This window comes from Equus caballus, chromosome 25 (assembly GCF_041296265.1).
Source record: "Equus caballus isolate H_3958 breed thoroughbred chromosome 25, TB-T2T, whole genome shotgun sequence".
In the NCBI taxonomy this organism is placed as follows: Eukaryota; Metazoa; Chordata; class Mammalia; order Perissodactyla; family Equidae; genus Equus; species Equus caballus.
The window spans coordinates 34,730,585-34,754,020 of NC_091708.1; the positions used below are offsets into that span (position 1 = coordinate 34,730,585).

The 23,436-nt window shown below is 39.1% G+C and overlaps 1 protein-coding gene and 1 pseudogene across 1 annotated transcript; one reads left to right on the forward strand and one right to left on the reverse strand.

Annotated features, from left to right (window-relative positions):
• On the forward strand, positions 12,418 to 13,343 carry OR1Q4P (olfactory receptor family 1 subfamily Q member 4, pseudogene; annotated as a pseudogene).
• On the reverse strand, positions 17,622 to 18,593 carry OR12K5 (olfactory receptor family 12 subfamily K member 5). Its single transcript, XM_001501177.5, has one exon. The coding sequence runs from the start codon at positions 18,591 to 18,593 to the stop codon at positions 17,622 to 17,624; it is 972 nt and encodes a 323-aa protein (XP_001501227.5).
• Positions 18,594 to 23,436: the final 4,843 nt, after the last annotated feature.

Below are 23,436 nucleotides of genomic sequence, written 5' to 3' on the forward strand. Positions count from 1 at the left end.
CTGTATGCTTGCCAAAGGGAGTTGTCCCTGTATGACCTGCATTCCAAGGACCAGAGCTCCCCTGGAGGACCTCCATCTTCCCTCAGATCATGATTGTCTTTATGTTAACTATCCCATGAGAAAAAACTGTGGTTGCTAAGTCCAAAACTATCATCATGAGTGCTGGCACATAGCCCAGACAAGGGGCTTCAAGGATGCCTGGCTTAAAGGACACATAGGTTGGTGTCCCTATACTCCACCCCCCATGCGTCTGAAAGACCCTTACAGTCTTATTGTGCCAGTCTTCCATGATTTTCCTCAAGCCAGACAGAGAGGGATACTGTAGATAGAGACCAAAACAGCAATAGAGAGCACAACATGAAAATAAAAGAAGTAGTAAAAAGGCAAGGACACCAAACGAAACAAGTCACCAGGAGGAGGGGAGGGACTGTATCCAAGCAGATACTGGGTCAGTGTGCAGGTTGTCAATGGCCTGTACGTGAGTATGTACGGAGGTCATTGCAGAGCAAACATTATGAACATAAACAGGGATATATATATATATATACACACACACACATAGCATTTTACTTTGGTCAGGGCATAAGTCCCGCCTTGGGCTGCAGTAAGCGTGTCCAAAAACCCATCATATTTTCTACACTACCTGTCTCATTCAGGAGATTTCTTTATTTAGGAGAGTTACTGTGTGTCTAGTATCACTGAGGGTTGCTGCCGCATGTTGGGCTAGGGCAGACACTTGCCATCTTATATCAACAAATGCAGCCTATGGGGAAAAAATAACAGGTGGTTAAAACCATCCTGCAGTGTGTTGCACATGAAGGCATGCACGGACTGCCTCCCAATTAGAAGGAATCTGTTGAAGGGAAGACAGGATGTATGCAGGGATATAGGGGTGCCCCAATGTGCCTCTGCCAGTCCAATTATAAGGCAGATTTGGCCAGCCATGTGTTCCACAAGCACACAACCACCCCCGAGGAGAGGCATAGGCTCCTTTGATGGTGTTATTTTGTATTCCCAGACACATATTAGCAGTAATGATAATTGTTTGGTTACACATTGCCTTAGGCATCCACCCTATGCTTTTTGAGATGCTTTCATTTGGTGGTACAGAGTCATTGTGACTTTCAATGCACCAAGGAAGGGAACCTCATAATTCTATTTGTGCATCAGTTTACCATCGTATGCCATCAAAAACAGAGTACATTGCCTTTGGGCTTATATTAACCTGCTCACATACAAGCTGGAAGATGTACTTTTGAAAGGCAGCTTAAGAGGGCAAGGACAGATTACTTGGTGGGAGAGGGTAGAAATGGGAATGAGGGTGACATTCCTCCACTCTCGCAGGGTTCTCTAGTCAGAGGTGTTCGCAGCTTGGAGAAGCCATGGTAACTCCATGGTAGAAGAAAGAGGTATCTCGCTACATACCTAGCAGTTGGAGTGATTTTGTATGTCAGCAATGGTATGTGCCAAAGCAGTGAAGAAACTGGCAGACATTGTCCCATGGACAAAAAGTAAGATGTTTTGAAGGGACTAGAACAGGGAGGTCATGACCATCCAGCAAGACACACACAGTTGTAATGTCTTGAGTCAGTATACTGGCCTGAGGTTCCAGACCATGCTGGCAATACCAAACTGCTTCTCCAGTTGGTGTTGGTGCTGCAGGGGCAGTGGTATAGGATAAGGGAGGAACGACAGCACACCAGGGGGAAAGAATGAATGCAACTTTGGGAACTGGAAGTCCTGGTTTAGTAAGATGCAAGATTTGGTGTGGACTCCCCACGAGGAAGGGTGTTACTGTGATATTCTGTTCTAAGCCTATTTCCCAAGGGGCTAGGAGACCACACCTGTGGGGTCCCACCTGCCAGTCCCAGGGCCAAGGGACCACATGGGTCCTGGTAGGGAGTTCTTGTGGCAGAGGCAAAAGCAAGTTGTTCTGTGTGCACATTTGTGATTATACTGTCTCTCCTTGATTAGCTATTTTCTGTAGATGTCCTGTTATACCTGGTCCTTGTGTCAACATCTGCTATGCACTAGGTTGGGTGCACTTCTCATGTTCATTGACTTGACATATTGTCTTTGTTAGGCATCTTGTCCAGGGGGCTAGGGTCCTGTCTTCTGTCCTCAATTGTAGTTTCAGCAAGTTTCGTTCATTCCACCAGCCCAGCGGCTGTGCCATTGTACGGCAGGTGAAAATGCCAATATATTTACTTGATCAGCCCATGTCTGTAACTGGTGGCCAGTAAAATGTGTACTTTTCTCACTGTCAATGTACATAGGCACACCATATGCAACATAGAGCTGTTCTGGGCCTTTTAGGGTGGTCTTCTGTATGGCCTTCTTGCTGGAGTGTGCCTGTAGCAGTGCTGTATGTGTGTCCACACAAGAAAGGGCATACCAGAGGTCATCAGAAAGAAGCAAGGGCCCAATGTAGTCCACCTGCCAGCACTGAGGAAGATGGGGTGTTATTTGTCTTGTGTCCCAGGGAGTGTCCTGGGGTCTCTGCAAGGAATAAGCAGGGCATGACTGACGGACCTACATCATATCAGCACAGCACAGGGAGAGGCCCCAGGCCTTGGCAATAACCTATAGGGTCCTTTGTAGTTTGTGCCCAGTCTTCTTGTGTAACCATTTTGCCACCCTTTTGGCTGGAACTTCTTCCAGGAGACAAATTCAAGCTAACTCATCTGCTTGTTGGTTTCCAGGCAGCTTCATTGCCTAATGTGTAGATACATAGTATACTGTTATTATCATTCCCCAGACCCACTGTTCGATATTATCCCAGAGTCCCGCCCCTCACAATGGGCAATCATTAATAGTCCAGTTTGTGCTCATTGTGCAATCCACAAGATGAGCCCCTTATAGACTGTTCAACAATTTGGACACAATTTGGCAGGGTTTCAGGCACGGGCACCTCATCTAATGGGGTTGTTTCTCCTGTACTGTATGTTACTCGTCCTAGGATGGCAAGCAGTTCTGCACTGAGAGGACTACTGGTGAATGTCCTTCATTGTTGTAAGTATGGGTGCTGTTTTGGCAATGTCTATGTTTGGACTATTCCTGAGTGGGGCTTTTGAAAGTGTCCTGCAGCCACCCAACAATGGGCAGATGAGTAAATACTATGACTGGCAAGGAACGGATTATGGACTCTACTTGCTGGAGGGCCAGGTAAGCAGCATACAGTTGCTGATTCAGAGTGCTATACTAGTTTTCAGCTCCTTTCCATAGTTGGGACCAGAAGCCAAGGGGCACTCATTTATTGCTTTGCCTCTGCCAGAGACCCCATTTGAATCCCTCTAGGTAACTGGAAACATTGAGTTCACACAGTTGTCCTTGTGTTAAAATATCCAAGACTAGATTTGTTTCACTGACGTTTTGGCTTGGGTGAAGGCTTCCTGATCAGTTGTCCCCCAGTCCCAGATAATATCTTTGTACCAACTAATAAAAAGGACAGACAGCCTCTATCTTATCCATAACAGTAGTAGGAACCCCTTTTGTCTTACTCGACCAGACAACACCCAAGTATTTGACAGATGATGCAGATCCTTGTACTTTGTTGTCATTCATCACCCATCCTTGATGGCATAGGTAGGCAACAAGGGAGTGGGAGGTTTCTTGAAGGTCTGAAAAAAACTCAGAGGTTAATATGATATCATCAATATAATGAGATAAGGGAACATCAGGGTTTTTTGTCCACCTGGCAGTGCTATTGAGGCATTGTTCTAGGGTGGGGTGAGAAGTGACAGAAGCCATTTTGCTCATTTCCACCCCTGACAGCAAAATGTAGACCAATATATTGTCATTTTCACATGTGGCCTCTGGTCTCCCAGTACCCTAGTCACTTGCATGGTGCTGTACAGATGGGTCAGGGTTCCTTGGCCTCTCCCCAATCAAGGGGGCTGGGATTTTCCAAGGCTGTCACTGGGGAAACTGTTAGTCACCAGAACAGCCTTTGGTTGCTTACCACTTTTTTCCCAAGGGATGCTTGTTGCTCCCCAAGACCACAGCATCTGCCATGCAGACTGCTCTCTACATCTAATTCAGCCTGAGAAGCACCATTGTTGGAGAGAATGGAGGGGAAGGGAGTCCCAATCACCTGCCACTTGGGACTTGGCATCACTCTTTGCTCTGCCTCCATTCCAGGTGCCAGGGGGCTGGACCACACCGTAATTGCTCTCTTTCTGTCTGTGCAGATACTTTCTGTTCACAGCTGGTCACACTTCTGGCCTGCCTTCACTCCTGTTCATGCCTTGGAGCCATAATTAAGTTAGAGCCAGTGGATAATCTTGTCAAAGCCTCACTTTTGCTTTTTTTTCCATCTCAACTTTTGTTTTAAGCTGTTTCACAGTGCGAAGGGATAACCCCATGACCATTGTAACTGCCTGGGCTTTTGACTTCTTCCTCTCATCATTTATCATGACCAGGACCTCCCTGTCTTCATTGCAAGCCATCTGACGGTAAGGAGGGGCCATCCCATGGTTTTAACAATGACCTGGGTTTCTTTTATGCCTAGGACTTCCCCTAGGCCTTTTGCCCTTTTCGGGGTGTCCCCACACTTCTGCAGTTGGCCCCATCCATCAAGGATGGTGGTAACCAGCCCCCATATAGAGGACACTGCCCAACCCAGGATTTCCCCTGCAGAATTCCCTTCCCATCCCCCATGGTCTCAGATCTCACAAGGTTTTTCTCAGTCTCCTGGTTGGCTCACCAAGTGGTGGACCTCATACACAGTTGAGTGAGCAGTGTTGTATAGGTGGCAGAGAGATAGAAAAAAAATACCCAGAGATGACAGGCAAGACATATAGGTTTATTGGGAGTTACCTTTAGGGAATGTCCAGTGGCAGCTGTCTGGATAGAAGTGTGCATCTGCTATCATCTCCTGAGAGAAACTTGCTTAAGTATTCAGAGGAACAAAGGCTGCATGCTTGTCAAAGGGAATTGTCACTGTATGACCTGCATTCCAAGGACAAGAGCTCCCCTGGAGGGCCTCTGTGTTCCCTCAGACCATGACAGTCTTTGTGCCAACGATCCTATGAGAAACAGCAGGGTTGGGTAAGATCAAGACTGTTATCATCATGAGTGCTGGCATGTAGTTCAGACAAGGGGCTTCAAGGCTGCATGGCATAAAGAGTATGTAGGATAGTGCCCCTACACCATGAGTTCCAGACGTACACCTACCTGCCCCCATTAAATAGCAGCAACCTTACTTCCTCACAATAATTTGGATCAAGTACCGCTATGGTCTGAATGTTTGTGTTCCCCCCAAATGCATTCTGCCTGAAATGCTTTCTCCTCCTCTTCTTCTCCCTAACTCTCACTCATTCTTTAAATCTGAGGTGAAGTATCACTTTCTCAGGAAGTTTAGGTTAGAATTTTGTAATTTACACTGTCTAAACTCTCTATATTTCCCTTTCAATTCACTTATTTCAATGATATTTCAAAAAACAGTTGCCTAGGAAACTATTTAATGTATTCTTCCACTCATTCTACAAGTGTTTACTAAGTTCCTCTTATGTGCCTGACACTCTGCTAGATACTGGAGCTATCATAAAGAACAAAACATACCTTGCCTCCAAACTCACAAGCTTGTGGTCTAGTGTATAACATCTTTCATACTTTATTTTCAGTTCTATGAAAGCACAGATTCTATCTTACTCACAACAGCATCCCCTGAATCCATAGGATTTAGGTAAATAAATGTATGAAGAAATAAATATAGAAACTAATGAATAAATGAATGAGTTCTATTTGGAACACTGATTTTTTTTATTTAAAAATATTTTAATTCCAACTCTCACTGTTTGCAGACGACATGATCTTATATATAGAAAACCCCAAAGAATCCATAGAAAAACTATTAGAAATAATCAACAGCTACAGCAAAGTTGCAGGGTATAAAATCAACATACATAAATCAGTAACATTTCTATACACAAACAATGAACCAACAGAAAAAGAACTCAAGAACTCAATCCCATTCACAATTGCAACGAAAAGAATAAAATACCTTGGGATAAATTTAACCAAGGAAGTGAAAGATTTATACAATGAAAACTACAAGACTTTCTTGAAAGAAATTGACGACGACATAAAGAGATGGAAAGACATTCCATGCACATGGATTGGAAGAATAAACATAGTTAAAATGTCCATACTACCTAAAGCAATCTACAGATTCAATGCTATCCCAATCAGAATCCCAAGGACATTCTTTACAGAAATTGAACAAAGAATCCTAAAATTCATATGGGGCAGCAAAAGACCGCGAATTGCTAAAGCAATCCTGAGTAAGAAAAACAAAGCCGGAGGCATCACAATCCCCGATTTCAAAACATACTACAAGGCTACAGTGATCAAAACAGCATGGTACTGGTACAAAAACAGGTCCACAGATCAATGGAACAGAATTGAAAGCCCAGAGATAAAACCACACATCTATGGACAGCTAATCTTCGACAAAGGAGCGGAGGGCCTACAATGGAGAAAAGAAAGTCTCTTCAACAAATGATATTGGGAAAATTGGACAGCCACATGTAAAAGAATGAAAATCGATCATTCTTTTTCACCGTTCACAAAAATAAACTCAAAATGGATCAAAGACTTGAAGATTAGGCCTGAAACAATAAGTCTTCTAGAAGAGAATATAGGCAGTACACTCTTTGGCATCAGTTTCAAAAGAATCTTTTCGTACACTATAACTCCTCAGATGAGGGAAACAATAGAAAGAATAAACAAATGGGACTTCATCAGACTAAAGAGTTTCTTCAAAGCAAGGGAAAACAGGATTGAAACAAAAAAACAGCCCACTAATTGGGAAAAAATATTTGCAAGCTACTTATCCGACAAAGGATTAATATCCATAATATACAAAGAACTCACACAGCTTAACAACAACAAAAAAACAACCCGATCAAAAAATGGGCAGAGGACATGAACAGACATTTCTCCAAAGAAGATATAAGTATGGCCAAGAGACACATGAAAAGATGTTCATCATCGCTAATCATCAGGGAAATGCAAATCAAAACTACACTAAGATATCACCTTACACCCGTTAGATTGGCAAAAATATCCAAAACCAAAAGTGACAAATGTTGGAGAGGTTGTGGAGAAAAAGGAACCCTCATACACTGTTGGTGGGAATGCAAACTAGTGCAGCCACTATGGAAAACAGTATGGAGATTTCTCAAAAAGTTAAAAATAGAAATACCCTATGACCCAGCTATCCCACTACTGGGTATCTATCCTAAGAACCTGAAATCAGCAATCCCAAGAATCCCATGCACCCCTATGTTCATCGCAGCATTGTTTACAATAGCCAAGACGTGGAACCAACCTAAATGCCCAGAAACTGACGTCTGGATAAAGAAGATATGGTATATATACATAATGGAATACTACTCAGCCATAAAAAAGGACCAAATTGTTCCATTCGCATCAACATGGATGGACCTTGAGGGTATTACATTAAGTGAAATAAGCCAGACAGAGAAAGACCCCACTTATAGGTGGAAGTTAACATATAGACATGGAGAACAGATCGGTGGTTACCAGGGAAAAGGGGGGATGGGGGGAGGGTACAAAGGGTGAAGTGGTGTGCCCACAACATTACTAACAATAATGTACAACTGAAATCTCACAAGGTTGTAATCTATAATAATCTTAATTAAAATAAAAAAATTAGAAAAAAATATTTTAATTTCTAATTTTTATTTCACACTTTGCTGACTTACAGCAAAGCAAACACCTAAGTGCTACCATTCATTCAAGAAGTCGATCATTGCTGGCATTCCAGAAACTGCCTTTGTGCCTCTATCAAGTTGTTACTCCTCTCTCTCCCATAAAAGTAACCACTATTCTGACATTTTATATTAATTACTTTCTTTTCTACCATATACACGTGTGCCTAAACACTACAGTTTAGTTTTGCTTGTTTTTAAAAAATTGTTTAATGTTTATGTTTTCCAGCTTTCTTGAGATACAATTAACATATAATGTTGTGTAAGTTTAAGATGAAGAACTAGATAATTTGGCATATGCATATATTGTTAAATGATTACCATGTAAGTTTACTTAACACATTCATTATCTCACATAGTTATTTGTGTGTGTGAGGTGAGACCATTTAAGATCTACACTCTTAGCAACTTTAAAATACACAGTACAGTATTGTAAACTACAGTCACCATGTTGTACATTATATCCCCAGAACTTATTCATCTTATCGCTGGAAATTTATACCTTTTGACCTCTTTCCATTTCACTCACCCCTAGCACTTGGAAACCACCATTCTACTCTTTGTTTCTATGAGTTTGGCTTTTTTAGATTCCACATCTAACTGAAATCATATGGAGTTTGTCTTTCTTTGTCTGACCTATTTCACTTAGCATAAACCCTGAAGCTTCATCCATATTGTCACAAATGGCCCAAATTCTTTCTTTTCTCATGGCTAAGTAATATTCCATGGTATGTATATATATACACAACACTTTCTTTACCCATTCATCTGTTGACACACACTTAAGATGTTTCCATATCTTGGCTATCATGAAGAATGCTCTAATGAACATGAGGACAGTGCATATGGTTCTGTGATGATTAAATTACATAAAGGCATTTGAGCACTTTAAACAGAATGCCTGACATATAGTAAACACTTGACATTTGTAACCTGTTTTTATTGCCAAGTATGTGTGTTCAATACCTGTGTCCACGTGAGTTTAAGATTTTGAGAGGTGACTGATATGAGAGCTAATAAGAAAAGTCCCATCTCCCTTTCTAGGGAAACTAATGATTTATGTTCCCAGAATGAACAGATCACAAGTAAAATAGAAAATGTCCATCCAAGCTGGATGCTGAGAACAGTTAGAGAGTTATGAGGCAGATCAAGAAGGAAAAAATAAGAGATTATTTCCTAATCACATCATAAACCCTACAAATCAATGACAAAAACACAACCATCACATCGGAAAAATGGGCAAAAATATAGTTGGAAAATTCAAAGAGGAAAACAACTAAAATGGTAAAAAAAAAAAAAAATACGAAAACATTCCCCCAGCAATTAAGAAAATAAAAAGTAAAGTATCATAAAGTCTTGTTTCTTTGGGGAACCAGTAAAGAGTTTTCAAACAGTGCTGTTAGGCTGTGTGGAAAAGGGCACTCTCATATGCTCTTGGAGGTTGTATAAGTTGGTTCAAACTTTTTGAAGGACAAATCTGGTGGTGCCAATTGAAATTAACAATGCACATTCACTTCCATCTACCATTTCCATTTCTAGAATAATACGTGTACACAGAGATATCTGTAAGAGAAATACGTGTAGCATTGCTTTTGCAATAGTCAAAAAAAGGAGATAAGCAAGTGGCATGGGTAGGGAAATGTGGAAATGTTTATAACTTGTGTTACATCCAATATTCTATGAAATACTTTTAAAATAATGAGGTAGATATGATGGTGACATAAGAGGTCAATTATACATTGATAAGAGAAACAAACAAAACTACAGAACAATTGATACCATTTTTGGAAAAACAAAATTGTACATACACATATGTGCGTAGAAAAATGTGTGTGATTGGGTACATATGAAACATTAACAGCGATTACCCCAAGAGAGCAATATGGAAGGTGAGATACAGACTCTCATTCTTCACTTGACGCAAGTTTTACTGCTAAGCATTTTTAAAAATGTGTGTATAACTGAAAAGAAATGTAAAACTATGGTTAATGTAACTATAGTTAATAATACAATATTATATATTTGAAAGTTGCTAAGAGAGTAGATCTTGAAAGTTCTCATGACAAGAAAAAATTGTTAACTATGTGTGGCAATGAATGTTAACTAGGTTTATCGTGGTGATCATTATGCAAGATATACAAATATTGAATCATTATGTTGTACATCTGAAACTAATATAATGTTATATGTCAACTACATCCCAATAGAAAAGTAAGCATGTATCACTTAAAAGAAGTGTAAAGCCAGAGGCCACATCTTCAAGAACTCAGGGCAGGAACACTCCCCATTCATGCCTTAACTGTATCTAAGTTTTAGTAGGCTTTCTTCTCAGAGTCAAATTTTGGAGCACATGTCAGAGAACCCCATGTTCAGGCTGATCTCCCAGGTCCTGGCCATCCTCCTGAGATCTCCAGAGCTGCCAAGCCACAGTCACAAATACTAACATTGGAAGCACTGCCTCATGGGCTCCACTCCCCAGAGCAGGCACCAAGTTTGGACAATGATACACTTAGGACTCCGTGCTAGTGAGAACCATGGGAATCTTGAGGAAGCACATGATAGAACCTCCCAGCACCTTTCTCAGACATGCCTTCCTGTCGCTGACAAGCAGAACCACACCCAGGAGTCTGGCTGTTCTTCCCCTTCAACCCTGACCTGATGCCTTTCTTTCTTCTGTGCTGGGCAACTTCTTATGTTTTCCTTGAGTGTACAGCTCTGAGCTGCTGTCAAAACAAGACATGGCCTCACGTGCTGCCTGAGGCAGGATAGAAGTGCCGAGCTCAGCCCATTTCAGTCCAGTCGGGGGTCCATAGGAAGGTGAATATTTTCATTTAGGGCTGCACACCACATAGCAGTTTCTGAGCACCTCAGACAGCTCCTACGCAGGCTCTCAATCATTTCTGAAGGGAGGACCATCTTTCTTAAATTTGATCCTTTGCACAATGTTGTACATATTGTGAAGTTTGTCTTTGACAAACAAAAGCAAAAAGAGGAGGATTCGTGGTAGATGTTACCTCAGGACTAATATTCCTCAAAAAAAATTGAATATATGTTTGCGTCAAAAATCATAGTTATTAGTAGTAAACAATGGATCAAAATCATATAATTGTTAGCTTTAGTTACATGAATTTGCCAATATTCACCTATTTTGATGTACACACATGGCAATTTCATATAGTTCCACTTGACACAGCACAAATTTTGAAAATAATTGCTAAATCTAAATAATAAAGTTTTATTTAAAGGTATCTAATTAACATGTTTTTAATTAGTTAATTTATCCATAAATGAGTATTACTTATTGATAGAATGAGTCAGAAAGCAGAATCTATTCAATAGCTATTTTTTGTTGTTATAATGTAGCAGCTGTTCACTCACATGAGTAAATGGGAATTGAAAGAATTTCGCTACAGTAATGTCACCCTTGAATGCTGTCCAACTAATAGGACAGAAACCAGTGGTGCATATTATCAAGAATTATTTTTAAAGATGAGCTGGCAACTACCTTAGGTCTCCTTCTTCAATTATTTTGAAGAACAAAGAATTGGAAATCCCCTGATCTGAAAATGGATTTGTTATCTGGTCAAAAAGTCATTCATTTTCTTACTATTTCTAATCGTCCCTTCGTTTAACTACTTTCCAGTTTTTATAGCCATAGTCAATGCATCTAGTAAGATTTGGGATGGAAGTATGTCTTTCCTTTGTTAACTGGGAGACAGAATAATGTATAAAGTGACATCTTGAAGTCAAATGATTTTAGAAAAGAGAAATATAGAAGTTGAGAATATGGAAACTTATTTTCCTAAAACTGTATCTATGCAGTCTTTGAGAAGTCTTTGAGTACCATAAGGGGTTTATACATTTCTCAAAATAGGAATTGTTGGATGGGGCTGGCCCAGTGGCGCAGTGGTTAAGTTCTCATGTTCAGCTTCTCAGTGGCCCGGGATTCGCTGGTCAGGTGCGGACATGGCACTGCTTGGCAAAAGCCATGCTGTGGTAGGCATCCTTCGCATAAAAGTAGAGGAAGATAGGTGTGGATGTTAGCTCAGGGCCAGTCTTCCTCAGCAAAAAGAGGAGGATCAGCAGTGGTTAGCTCAGGGCTGATCTTCCTCGAAAAAGAAACAAAAAAAGAAATTGTTGGACCAAATGATCTCTGAAGTTCCTTTCAGCAGAAATATTCGTTGGTTATGTAGACCATCAGCAGGTCTTATAACCATGAATAAGTTGTCTTGGTTTTAATTTGGAGAGTTGTGTTATATAGTGCCACTAGTATATATTTTAGAGCCAGATAAGCATGACTTTAAATTCAGATTTTGCCCTTTATGAGCTTAAACTTTTCATGTCTCAGTTTTCTAATTTGTAATACTGGGAAAATAATAAATAGTATAACAATAATAATAGTAGTAGCAGCAATTGCCTCATGGGGTTATTGTAAGAATTAAATGTAATAATGCAGCAAAATCCCTGGTTCAAGGTAAATGCTCTGTAAATTTTAGCTACTTGAGAGTGATGATGTTAATGACAATGAAAAATCCATACTTCATTATTTTGGAAAACAATTAAGCACTTGATTTCTTTGTCAAAACCATGTGTCGTTTACGTTGGGGCACAAAATTGAGATTAACTCAATGGCCTGCTCAGATGTCTAAGTCTATCAAAATAATTCTGTTTATGGCAACAGATGGACAATACCAACTGGACCAGTGTGTCCCATTTTGTTCTCTTAGGCATTTCTACCCATCCATAAGAGCAGATCCCACTCTTCCTTCTTTTTCTACTCATGTATGCAATCAACATTTCTGGAAACTTTGCCATCCTCACACTGATCACCTCTACTTCACACCTCCACTCCCTCATGTACATTTTCCTCAGTAACTTGGCTTTGGCACACATCTGACTCACCTCCACCACAGTCCCCAAGATGCTACAGAACATTTTCTCTCCTAGAAAAGCCACTTCCTACATCGGCTGCTTAGCCCAGGCTTATTTCTTTCTTTGCTTTGCAGCCATGGAAAACTTCCTCCTGGCTATGATGGCCTATGACAGATATATTGCCATCTGTCATCTTTCTGCTACACTATGATGCTGACTAGAATGCTGTGTTCACAGATGTGTGCCACATCCTCTCCCATCTTCATTCCCTGCTGCACACCTTTCTCACGGGCCAGTTGATCCTCTGTGCAGATAACAGGATCCTTCACTTCTTCTGTGAGCTCTACCCTCTGATAAAGTGCTGGAGCTATACCCTCCAGCATTCGCCTCAACATGCTGATGATTCACACAGAAAGTGTCATTGTCATCAAGGGAGACTTGGCTTTCATCATTGCCTCCTATGCCTGCATCATCTCAGCAGTCCTCTGGATCCTGTTAGCCAAGGGCAAGTGGAGAGCTTTTTTGACCCATGGCCCCCAACTCACTGTGGTGGCCATATTCTATGGCACCCTCACTTGGGTCCACTTCCAACGCTTTTCCAGCTACTTAGTGACCAAGGTTTTCAACCTGACAGTCATGTACACAGTGGTGACCCTCATGCTGAGCCCCTTCATTTATAACCTGAGAAATGGGGATTTCAAAGGAGACCTCAGGAGATTTATAGACAGAATATGACCTTCTTTCTTTAGATAAAACCCTAAAATATAGTTCCAAGTTTTACCTATGATTCTGGGGAAAAAGTTTTGTCCTTCACAGATCTGCTTCCTTTAGAATGTTTCAGAAATGTCTAAATTAGATACATATAATGAATTGTCTCATTATGTACTATCCTGAGTTATCCCTTAAACCCAAAGCACATGAAACTATATATTTAGTATAAACAATGAGCATGGCTGTAATCAAAATTGAGAGTGTTCTCTGGGCCTTCCATTAAGCACTAGGGTTGCAACTCTCAGAGTTCTTAGACACAGGCAACAGAAATTAATTCTTTTGTTTTAGTTGATGGATGGATATAATAAGTTTATTGAAAGGAAATGTGGAACTCATGCATTTCTAAGAAAGCTAAGCAACCAGACTCAATAAAATGGACAAGAATAAGAAAGGTCATATAGTCAAAATCATATCCCAGAACGGGTCAGATGAGGTCATCACTTTAGTCACCAAACTCTGTTTGCTGCCTCTTGTACCCTCACCAACACTATCAGCAATAGTCACTGGGAATAGCTCTTGGAGGCCTGAAAACCAAGTGTGATCACCTCCAGAAAGAACTGCCCACTTATTCTTTGCAGCAGCACCTCTAGATTCAAACTAAGGTGGTACATGTGATTGGCCAAGTCTTGGGTCACTCACCCATGCTCTGGTTCCTGGGAAACAAGGAAAGCAATACTGCTGTTTTTATTCTCTATAAGGCAGAAGGAGGTTCTGCCTCCTACCAAGACAAATGAAATGGGGAAACTACTCCAATATGGGAAAATGGACATAATGACAAATTTCCACTATGGGGTCAGGAGTTACAGAAGTTCAAGAATTAAGCACTGTCACAGCTCTCCAACTTGCATTTTATTAACCTTCATTAGCTGCACCATTCGGGCATAACTTAAACTCCTTTTGTCTTAGCATGCTCCCGATCTTTTCTATAGTTGGTATGAACAACTTGTCTAATACTGGATATTTTTCTGCTGCCCAATCAACATTGGACATGAGGAACAGATGAATGGATAAAGAAATTGTGGCATACGCACACACACACACACACACATGAATATTATTCAGCCTTTAAAAAGAAGGTTAGCCTTCCATTTGCAACAAAATGGGTAAAACTGGAAGATATTATGCTAAATGAAATAAGCCAGACACAGAAAGATAACAAAACTGCATGATACCTCTATATGCGGAATCTAAAAAAGTCGAATACATAGAAGCAGAGAGTAGAAACAGACGTTACCAGTGACAGGGAGTTGGGAGAAATGGAGAGATGTTGGTCAAAGGATACAAAGTTGAAAGTATGTAGGATGATTAAGTCTAGAGTTCTAATGTGCATCATGATAACTATAGTTAATACTATTGTATTGAATACTGGAAACTTGCTAAAAAAGTAGATTCCAGGTGCTCTTATTAGACACAGAAACATGGTTAATGATGTGAGGAGATGGTATGTTAATTAGCTTGTCTCATTTCACTATGTATATGTATATCAAATCATCATGTTGTACACCTTAAATATATACATTTATTTTTTTGGTGATGAAGATTAGGCCTGAGATAACATCTGTTGCCAATCTTCTTTTCTTTTCTTTTTCTACCCAAAGACCCAGTACATAGTTGTATATCCTAGTTGTAGGTCATTCTGGTGTTTCTATGTGGGATATCACCACAGCAGGGCCTAACAAGTGGTGATAGGTCCATGCCCAGGATCCAAACTGGTGAACCCCTGGCCACCAAAATGGAACACATGATCTTAACCACTCAGCAATTAGCTTGGCCCCTACAATTTTTATTTTTAAACATAAATTAAATTTTAAAATAAGGAAAAAAATTTCTGGTATTTCTCCCTCATTCCTTGATGACTTCAGAATCTGTTTCTCTAACTCTCTCCACCACAATTTAATTATCATTTTTGGAAATTCCAATATTCATATAAATGGTTTATCCACATAGCAACATGTATTCACCCCATCTCAGCCACCCATTCATATGGTCATATCTCAGACTTTGCCATTACAAATAATTGCACCACTGGTGAAAGCTCAGTTTTAAACATTTCCCTTCCTGTTGGCTCCTATTCTTTCACTTTATATAATTTAATTCTCCAACTCCAACAATTTTCTGACACCATTGAGATCCATTATCCCTTGAAATTCTTCTTTATTATCTACTACCTAATTTACGTCCTTCCTTCCCAACTTAACAATACAGTTTATGGCCCAGAATTATAACCACCTTCTTGGAAACCCCTTTAATTCTCTTGCCTCCTCTTGCTTTACTGGCAAAATCCCAGCCCTGAGTAATTCCAAAATTTTGCTTATTTGTGACTTTATTTGATTACCTGAATATTGGAGAATATCGCCCCACCATGCTTATTTGAGTAATAGTAAACCAGAGAACAAAATGCCCAAACGGGTGCTCAATAGTGGCAGAGTTGTGGATTATCATCACATTTCCTAGTACTTTACTTTCCGAAACTCTAGCATATTTTACATATTTTCTTTTTTATGATTCTCTAAAGCAATCCTGCTCACACCACTGTCTGCTGAAGTGTCTTCAAGTATATGTCATCTTCCCTCCATCAAATCTACCAGCCCACCTCCATCTGAATCCAAATCTCTGACTTCCTTTTGTTATGGGGGAAGAAGTGGTTCATTTTCTAGATAAAATCATCACTTTAATAGATACACATCCCCTTTCAAGAATTTTGTTTTCAATTAACTACTTTCTCTCTTGAATCATTAATTTTTAACTATATATTGGATATTTCTATCAGCAAATGAACATGCTTAATGTCATTAGTCTTTACAAAAATTAGAAGAAATTCTCTCTTGACTCATTTTACACATGACACCTCAAATCGCACATGACTTTTTGTCTACCTCCTCAAATGAGTATACTTTCAATGTGTCTATCATCATGGCCTCCACTTCCTCTATTGCAATTTTATCATAAAATGGCTGTAATTGAAATCTTCCTCCTAACATTTCACTTAACTCCTCCTATCAAAGTTTCAAATAATCTATATCTTGCAAAATCTAATAATCAATTATATGTTCTCATTAATGACCTCTCAACTACATTTGAGAGAGTGACTACTCCTATATTCTGGACATACTCTTTTCCAGGATTCTGACATACTAAATTTACCTACTTTCTTCCTACTAATGGCCACTTTTCAGTCTCCTTTGCTACTTCCTCCCCCAGACTCTAAATGTTGAAGTGCTCACCCACCTCAGGGCTCTGTCCATACTTCTCTTTACTATACTCTCTTAATAGGTGATTTTGTCCAGTCCATAGTTTCAAATGTCATTTACATTTTGTTGTGACATTTCTATCTCAAGACAAGACCTCTCCATGAGGCTCAAGAATTATGTATTCGACTGCCTATGAAATATTTTCACTTGGAAAGATATCTCAAAGTTAACATGTCCAAAACAGAGTTATGGATTCCCCCCAACCAAATCTGCAAGCCCTCCACTTCCACAGAACCTTCCCCATATAAATAAATGGCACACTAATTCCACCCACTTTCACAGTCCATGTTTGATTTTTCTTTTTCCCTTGCATACTACATCTAGTTTATCAATGTATCTACACAGCTCTACTTACCATATGTCCCAAATCTGACCACCTACTTCTGGAGTAAGAGCCACTGTGAAAACTCTCCTTCAGTCTCCACTATCAGTGAAGTTTTATGGAGTGAAACAAAAGCTCAGATAGAATAATTCAGTCATTATAAATATCTAGCTGTTTATTATCACTGTAAGTTGAAAATTACAGGATACCATAAAATTATTACAATTTTAAGAGAGGTTTAGGCTACTCTACGGTTTCCTCAAAAATCATGCCTCTGTACAATGGTATTGTAACTCATTTTGATTTCTCTCTGAAGAAAAGTACCTGTCACACTATCATTAAAATGATCAAAGTTCTGCAGGCCATTCTGATTGGTAATAATTTGGCTTAGTAATCATCTATGCAACATATTAGATCTGAAAAATGAGAAGTTCTGGTTTGGTGATTTGAAAATATCTTTTCAGTTCCAATGCAAAGAGATTCTAGGTCAGTTGATGGAGACCAGAGCTATTCATTCATGAACTAACTTATTCTCAGATACAAACAAGAGGGAGACAACAAGGAAGATTATTCCACAGGAATGTTAACCATGCCAGTTCTTAGGAGTATAACCCCTATACTTGAGGCATTTTAAAGTTAGATCTTAACTCCTTGGGCTCAGGAGATGTGCTACCATTCTCTGTTTGCCTGGGAATCAGGTTGGAAGTTTCCCAAGATGCACAGTTTCCTGAAAAGCCTTTGCAGAGCTCCCTTAACCTCTTTGTTCCTCAGGCTATAGATAAGTGGGTTTAGCATAGGTGTAACTACTGTGTAAAAGATGGCAATCTGGTGATCCTGGTCCAAGTCATAGCTGGAAGATGGCCGGAGGTACATGCGGATCACAGAGCCATACAGGAGCAGCACAACCATGACGTGGGAGCTACAGGTGGACAGGGCTTTGTGCAGGACAGCAACTGAGTGCTTGCGGACTATGGCAACCCCAATGCGGGCATAGGAACCTAAAATGAAGAAGAAGGGGCTGACCACCACAGCTACACCCTCAGTAAATATTAGCATTTCATTGACCACTGGCCGGGTGCAGGAGAGCTTCAGCAAGGGTGTGATGTCACAGAAGAAGTGGGTGACCTCATTGCCACAGAAGGTTAAGCGGGTGACCAGCACACTATAAAGAAGGCTGTTGAGGCTAACAACCACCCATGAGGTTAAGGTTATGCGTAGACAGAGGCGATGGCTGATGATGGCAGAGTATCTTAAGGGGTCACAGATGGCAGCACAGCGATCATAGGCCATGGCAGCCAGCAAGTGGCCTTCCATGCTGCCCACAGTCATAAAAAAGAAAAGCTGGATTATGCAGCAGTTAAAGGAGATGGTTCTATTCACAGGCAGCATGTGCACCAGCATCTGGGGAACAGTGATGGTTGTGAGAAATATGTCAATAAATGAAAGCTGGCTGAGCAGGAAATACATGGGAGTCTGAAGCTTGGAGTCCAAGAGAACAACAATTACTAACAGGGCGTTACCCATAACTGCCACCAGGTACATGGCAAGGACAATCCCAAAAATAATTGGCTGCATCTCTGGCCAACTTGCCAGGCCCAATAAAACAAATTCAGTTACTTCTGTTCTATTTCTAGTGGCCATAAAACATGATCTACATCACCTGCAAAAACAAAGATCAAATAATGCTCAAGTTTATTATGGGATAGTTTTTAGAAAATGTCTTCCCTTGCATAGACGTCCCTAGTTTCCAAAAGTAGTTTTTCTTTAATTCCTTCCCTTTGCCATTTTCTTTCTATCCATCTACTCACTCACCCACTCTTTAGTTTATTCCAGATTCACTTATGGACTTATTGCAAGATTGACTTGCAATCTCTCAATTTGATTGACACTAAGGACAGTAGGATAAATCACACATGATTTTATTAAATTCACTGTATAACAAGGAAGGCATCACTAAACACAGAATTTCTTTGGTGATTTCTATGTGCTAGAGAGCATATGAAATATCATACATCTGATCCTCACAACAATCTCATATAATAGAAACTACTTTTGATCTCCTATGAGAGGTGAGAAATCTAAAGCAAAGCGACTTACTCTGTTGAATGTCTTATAGGATCTGAGTGACAAAATCTAGACTCAACAGTCTATAGTTTTGCTGGACTTAAGCAACACACTTCACTGGTTGTCAGACTTGACAAGGGAGGGGAAAGATGTCAAGGCTCCAGCCAGATATCCAAGTCTCTACATCTCTGATGGGACACTGGAGTGAACATCTGCTCCTACATTTCTATGTCAAGAATCTCAAATTTGTTCTTTTATTAGGAGAGTTCTTGTTCCATTAAGTCAAGTGCACTTCCCTGAGATAAAAGTAGCAATGGTTAATATAATCATTAAAGTTATTAATGTTTAATTTTTAGTAAATAATATAATATTCCAGTGGATGGAATTCTCATGTCTTTTTGGCTCAGGATTTCTCTGTAGGCAGATCTATATGGTATGCTGAAGAGGTAACTTCTAGAGGCTGCTAAATACATGAGGATATATTTTTTCATGAATGTGAGAAAAATAATTAAAATACTATAGTATAAGATAATATAATAAAAAGCAGAGATCTTTAACCGTAAGTTTTCTCACCTTCCTGTTTAGTTTTAACTCTTTTGGTGGTTCCTACCTCTATGATTCTAGATAACATGCTACTTATTATACATCTATGTACCAGTTTTATCCATTTAAGATATCTTTCAACTCTCTACTATGTAAGATGAAGTTTTATCTTGTTTACATTTTTCCCACTATTCTCTCTTCTTTTCCATGATCTTTTGATGATTATTGTAGTTCTTCAGTGAATTGCTTTTCTGCTTTTAAATGGTATACTTAAATCTATATTTCTGCATCAACTTCAGAGTCCACTTATCTTCCTCACTCCAACAACTTCCCAATCTTTGGAAAGCTGTACCTTGGTTTGTATATTGTCAATATTGAAAACATATAAATTATGATTTATAACCATAGTTAAGTCTTCCAGGTAAAAGCTGGACTTCAGTAAACAATATTTACGTTAGTATAATTATGTAAATATTTTCATGGTGGAGCCAAATGATGTGCTATTGTTTCATTTGTTCTTTGATGAATCCAGTGTTCCACCTGACTAAAGGAGAATATTCCTAACATTCAGATAAAGAAAACAACTATTTCAAGGACATACCTCTTGGTGCTTTCTTTACTCTAAAGATCATACATGGAGCTGCAGCTTAAAAGATAAAGAACCTTTACCTTTTCCAGTGTCTGTTCTTTTGTCTTTATTTCTTCCTATATCCTTCTCTGTGTTAGTAAATGCAGCTCAAACTATATGCTCTTGTGATCCTGTCACTCATCCAAGGCAGTGGCCAAATGGAGCTGTCTACATGAAGGTATAGATGAAGTTGAAAGAGACGAAGAGATGGGAAGGGAGAGAGATGAAATCAGTCCTTTCATGGGGAAAGGGTGAGAGAAAATGGTCTCCAAGAAGGAAAAAGTGGCAAAGAGTATAGATTCATCCATTCTGAGGCTAAGAATGTGGTAACATGGAGAGTCAACTATTTCCAAGCAAAGCAAAACTGTGTTTTTAAACTAATTATATGCAAAAAGAGTCATAAGCACTGGTAAAGCTCTTGTTGGCTGACTTCTTCAAGACTAGTGTCTATATCTTTCCTATTTTCCAATATCTCAACATTATTCTCATCAGAGCCTAAATTCCATGGATTCTATTAAGATAACTGTAAGGGATTAAAGATGCTCATGTTAGGGAATACAGAGAGAGGAGTAATGACAGAGAAGTCATTTAGGAGAGATATGAAGATGAACACATATACAGATTTGAATACCTCAAGATAGTAAACTAAATTGAACTCTGGGTGAAGAATAAAAACAGAAAAAAAGAATACCTGCAATGAGAAAGAAAAGTGTCTTAGATTTCTGAGTGCCCACCTGGTGCTTCAGGGGCATTTAGAGTCACAGAGAAGGGAGAGAGCCAGAGTGTCAAGCTCTAATCCTACTTATTCATGACTTTTCCTTTGATGAAAGCACCAAGGTACATATAAGTCTTCATTGTTTTATCAATAACTAAATGTTAGGAATATGTTCTACTTAACACATTCTTGGTATAAATTCTATTTCTAGTCTGTTCCCCTGTTTTGATGAATCACAAAAGTAGAATCTGAGGTGGGTAATTCACACCTCTTTTTCTCTGTCTCAAGAATATATCTTCAAAACTCTCACAAAATAAATTACATCTTCAGGAAAACATTTCTTGCACCTCAGAACTGTGAAATGGCTCTCCATTCCCTCTCTGATTGTGTGACTATACTCTCCATCTAAGCCCTCATATTTTCACTCCAAAACATATCTTTCTGTGTTACAATTGACAACTCCTCCATCCCATTGCTTCTTTTGGCTATAATATTTGCACCTCATTCTATTATTTGGTGTTCTTGGTACCAACATTGCACACTATTTTCTATAAGGGAATTACAATTTCTTAATTTTGAATCCCTTTCTATTTACTACTAGGACAGAGTGTAACCTTTTCCTCACCTTTTCTCTCTATCTAACGTATACTCAAGTTAGAAAGTCTGGGTAGAGTTACATTCTCTCTTTGCCACATTCTCACAAAATTAGGGATTTTATTTTTGTCATTTTTTGTAAAAACCTTCCTATAAGAAAGCTCATTCCAATGAGGCAGCCTTACTTACATGTACTCACTCTGGGACTCTACCAACCCCATGAGGCTCCAATTATGTTCATATGAAATATTATTAGAATGAGATGAGCCCTTCTACCTTCTTTTATCAAGTGGGACTGTAGATCAGGAGTCTCATCCTTCTCTTTCCTGATACCTAGATCTCATTAAGGCAAAAACCATAACGTTTCTGAAAACAATTTGTGTCTGTAGGGAAGATCTACCTTTGGGGTACAACGTAGCCTTACATCATGTCAACAACTGGGCAAGAAGAAACTCCAAGAGGAAATCAATTCCCATTTCCTCATTCCAAGAAGGCATCTTTTCTAACCTCTCCTTTCTGTAATTATTAAGTGTTTGCTATTAATCTAAACATCTTGACCCAGCTGAATTAGTTGCAAGGCATGAGGCTTTATGACATAGCAGTAGTACAACTCTGACTGTTGTCTTGTTTCCATTCTGCTATCTAATGACTTTCTCATTTCTTGCCTCAGTCAATTGCATCCTTCTGCTGGATTTCACCTAGCCATTTTGCTCATCTATTTTATAACTATCATCCACAGATCACTTAAACAAGTTTTGAGTCTAAATGAAACAGCAGGAGGTGGAGCACTATATTGAAAAATCTGATATTATATGCAAATTTGAGTGATTCTTTGTCTCACTTTAAAATATAATAATAATTACATATGGCTTATTGATACAGAGTACATATTGTGGAAATTAACGAAAATTGGAAATATATCAGTAATTTCCACCAGGGACCTTCACAGAAGAAACTCACTCACAAGCCAGAAAACCAAACTACTACTTGGTAAATATGATCAAATCAGACACAAAGAAATTTTAATTGATCAAAATGTAATCAATTTTCTCAAAAATGTAAAACATTTATTTTTGTTTGCAGAGGATCTATTTCATTTTCTAACAAATCTACTTACTTTGGGGAAGTCACTTCTTCCCCCAAGGGATACAAGCTTATGGGATTGTCAAATGCCCTCCCACCCCAGACTTTGAGGTAGGAGATAAAGGGACTGAAAATGATTGGGTGTGACTCATTTCTACCCACCTCACTCTAAGCAGACAGTCCTGGATTTTAGGCTGTTTTTACTCCTTTCATATGACTCCTTGCCCCTGCCCATCTACATACATATCTGCTTTAATTACTGCTATAAAGAATAGACATAGACATTGAACACCTTCTAATTTCACCAAAAAAGTAGTACAACCTGACATTACATCTCCCACTGATGGAAGAACACAACACCACCTATGAAGTAGTCTCCTCTTTCTAAAAGTCAAACGTGAATCTGATCAATCAGCTTCTACATTCTATTTCCAACTTATGGAAAATACAGAGCACAGAGAAACATGTTAAACTATAATATATTAATAAAATCAGACAAATCCAGACTGTAGAGAATTCCACAGACAAATTACACGATGACTTCCATAAATAAATTGCATGAGACAGAGCAGAGTGGGGAGATAGAGAGACAAGAAGAGGAGGAAAAGAGAAAGAGATAGAGAAGAAAGAGACTGAAAAGACTAAACAACCAACCATAACGAGTGAATCTTATTGGAGTCCCAATTTTTAAAAACTATAAAAACATTTTATTATACTCATGAAACAATTGAAAATTTCAATACTGAGCATTTGATGATATTAAAATATATATTTTTCTAAATTTCAGGTATGATAATGGCATTGAGATTGTGTTTTTTAAAAAGTCCTTATTCTTTGAAGATTGGCATTGAAATATA

Bases quoted from the DNA above. Each gene is read 5' to 3' on its own strand.
- OR12K5 (XM_001501177.5), bottom strand. From the start codon at position 18,593: ATGGCCACTAGAAATAGAACAGAAGTAACTGAATTTGTTTTATTGGGC.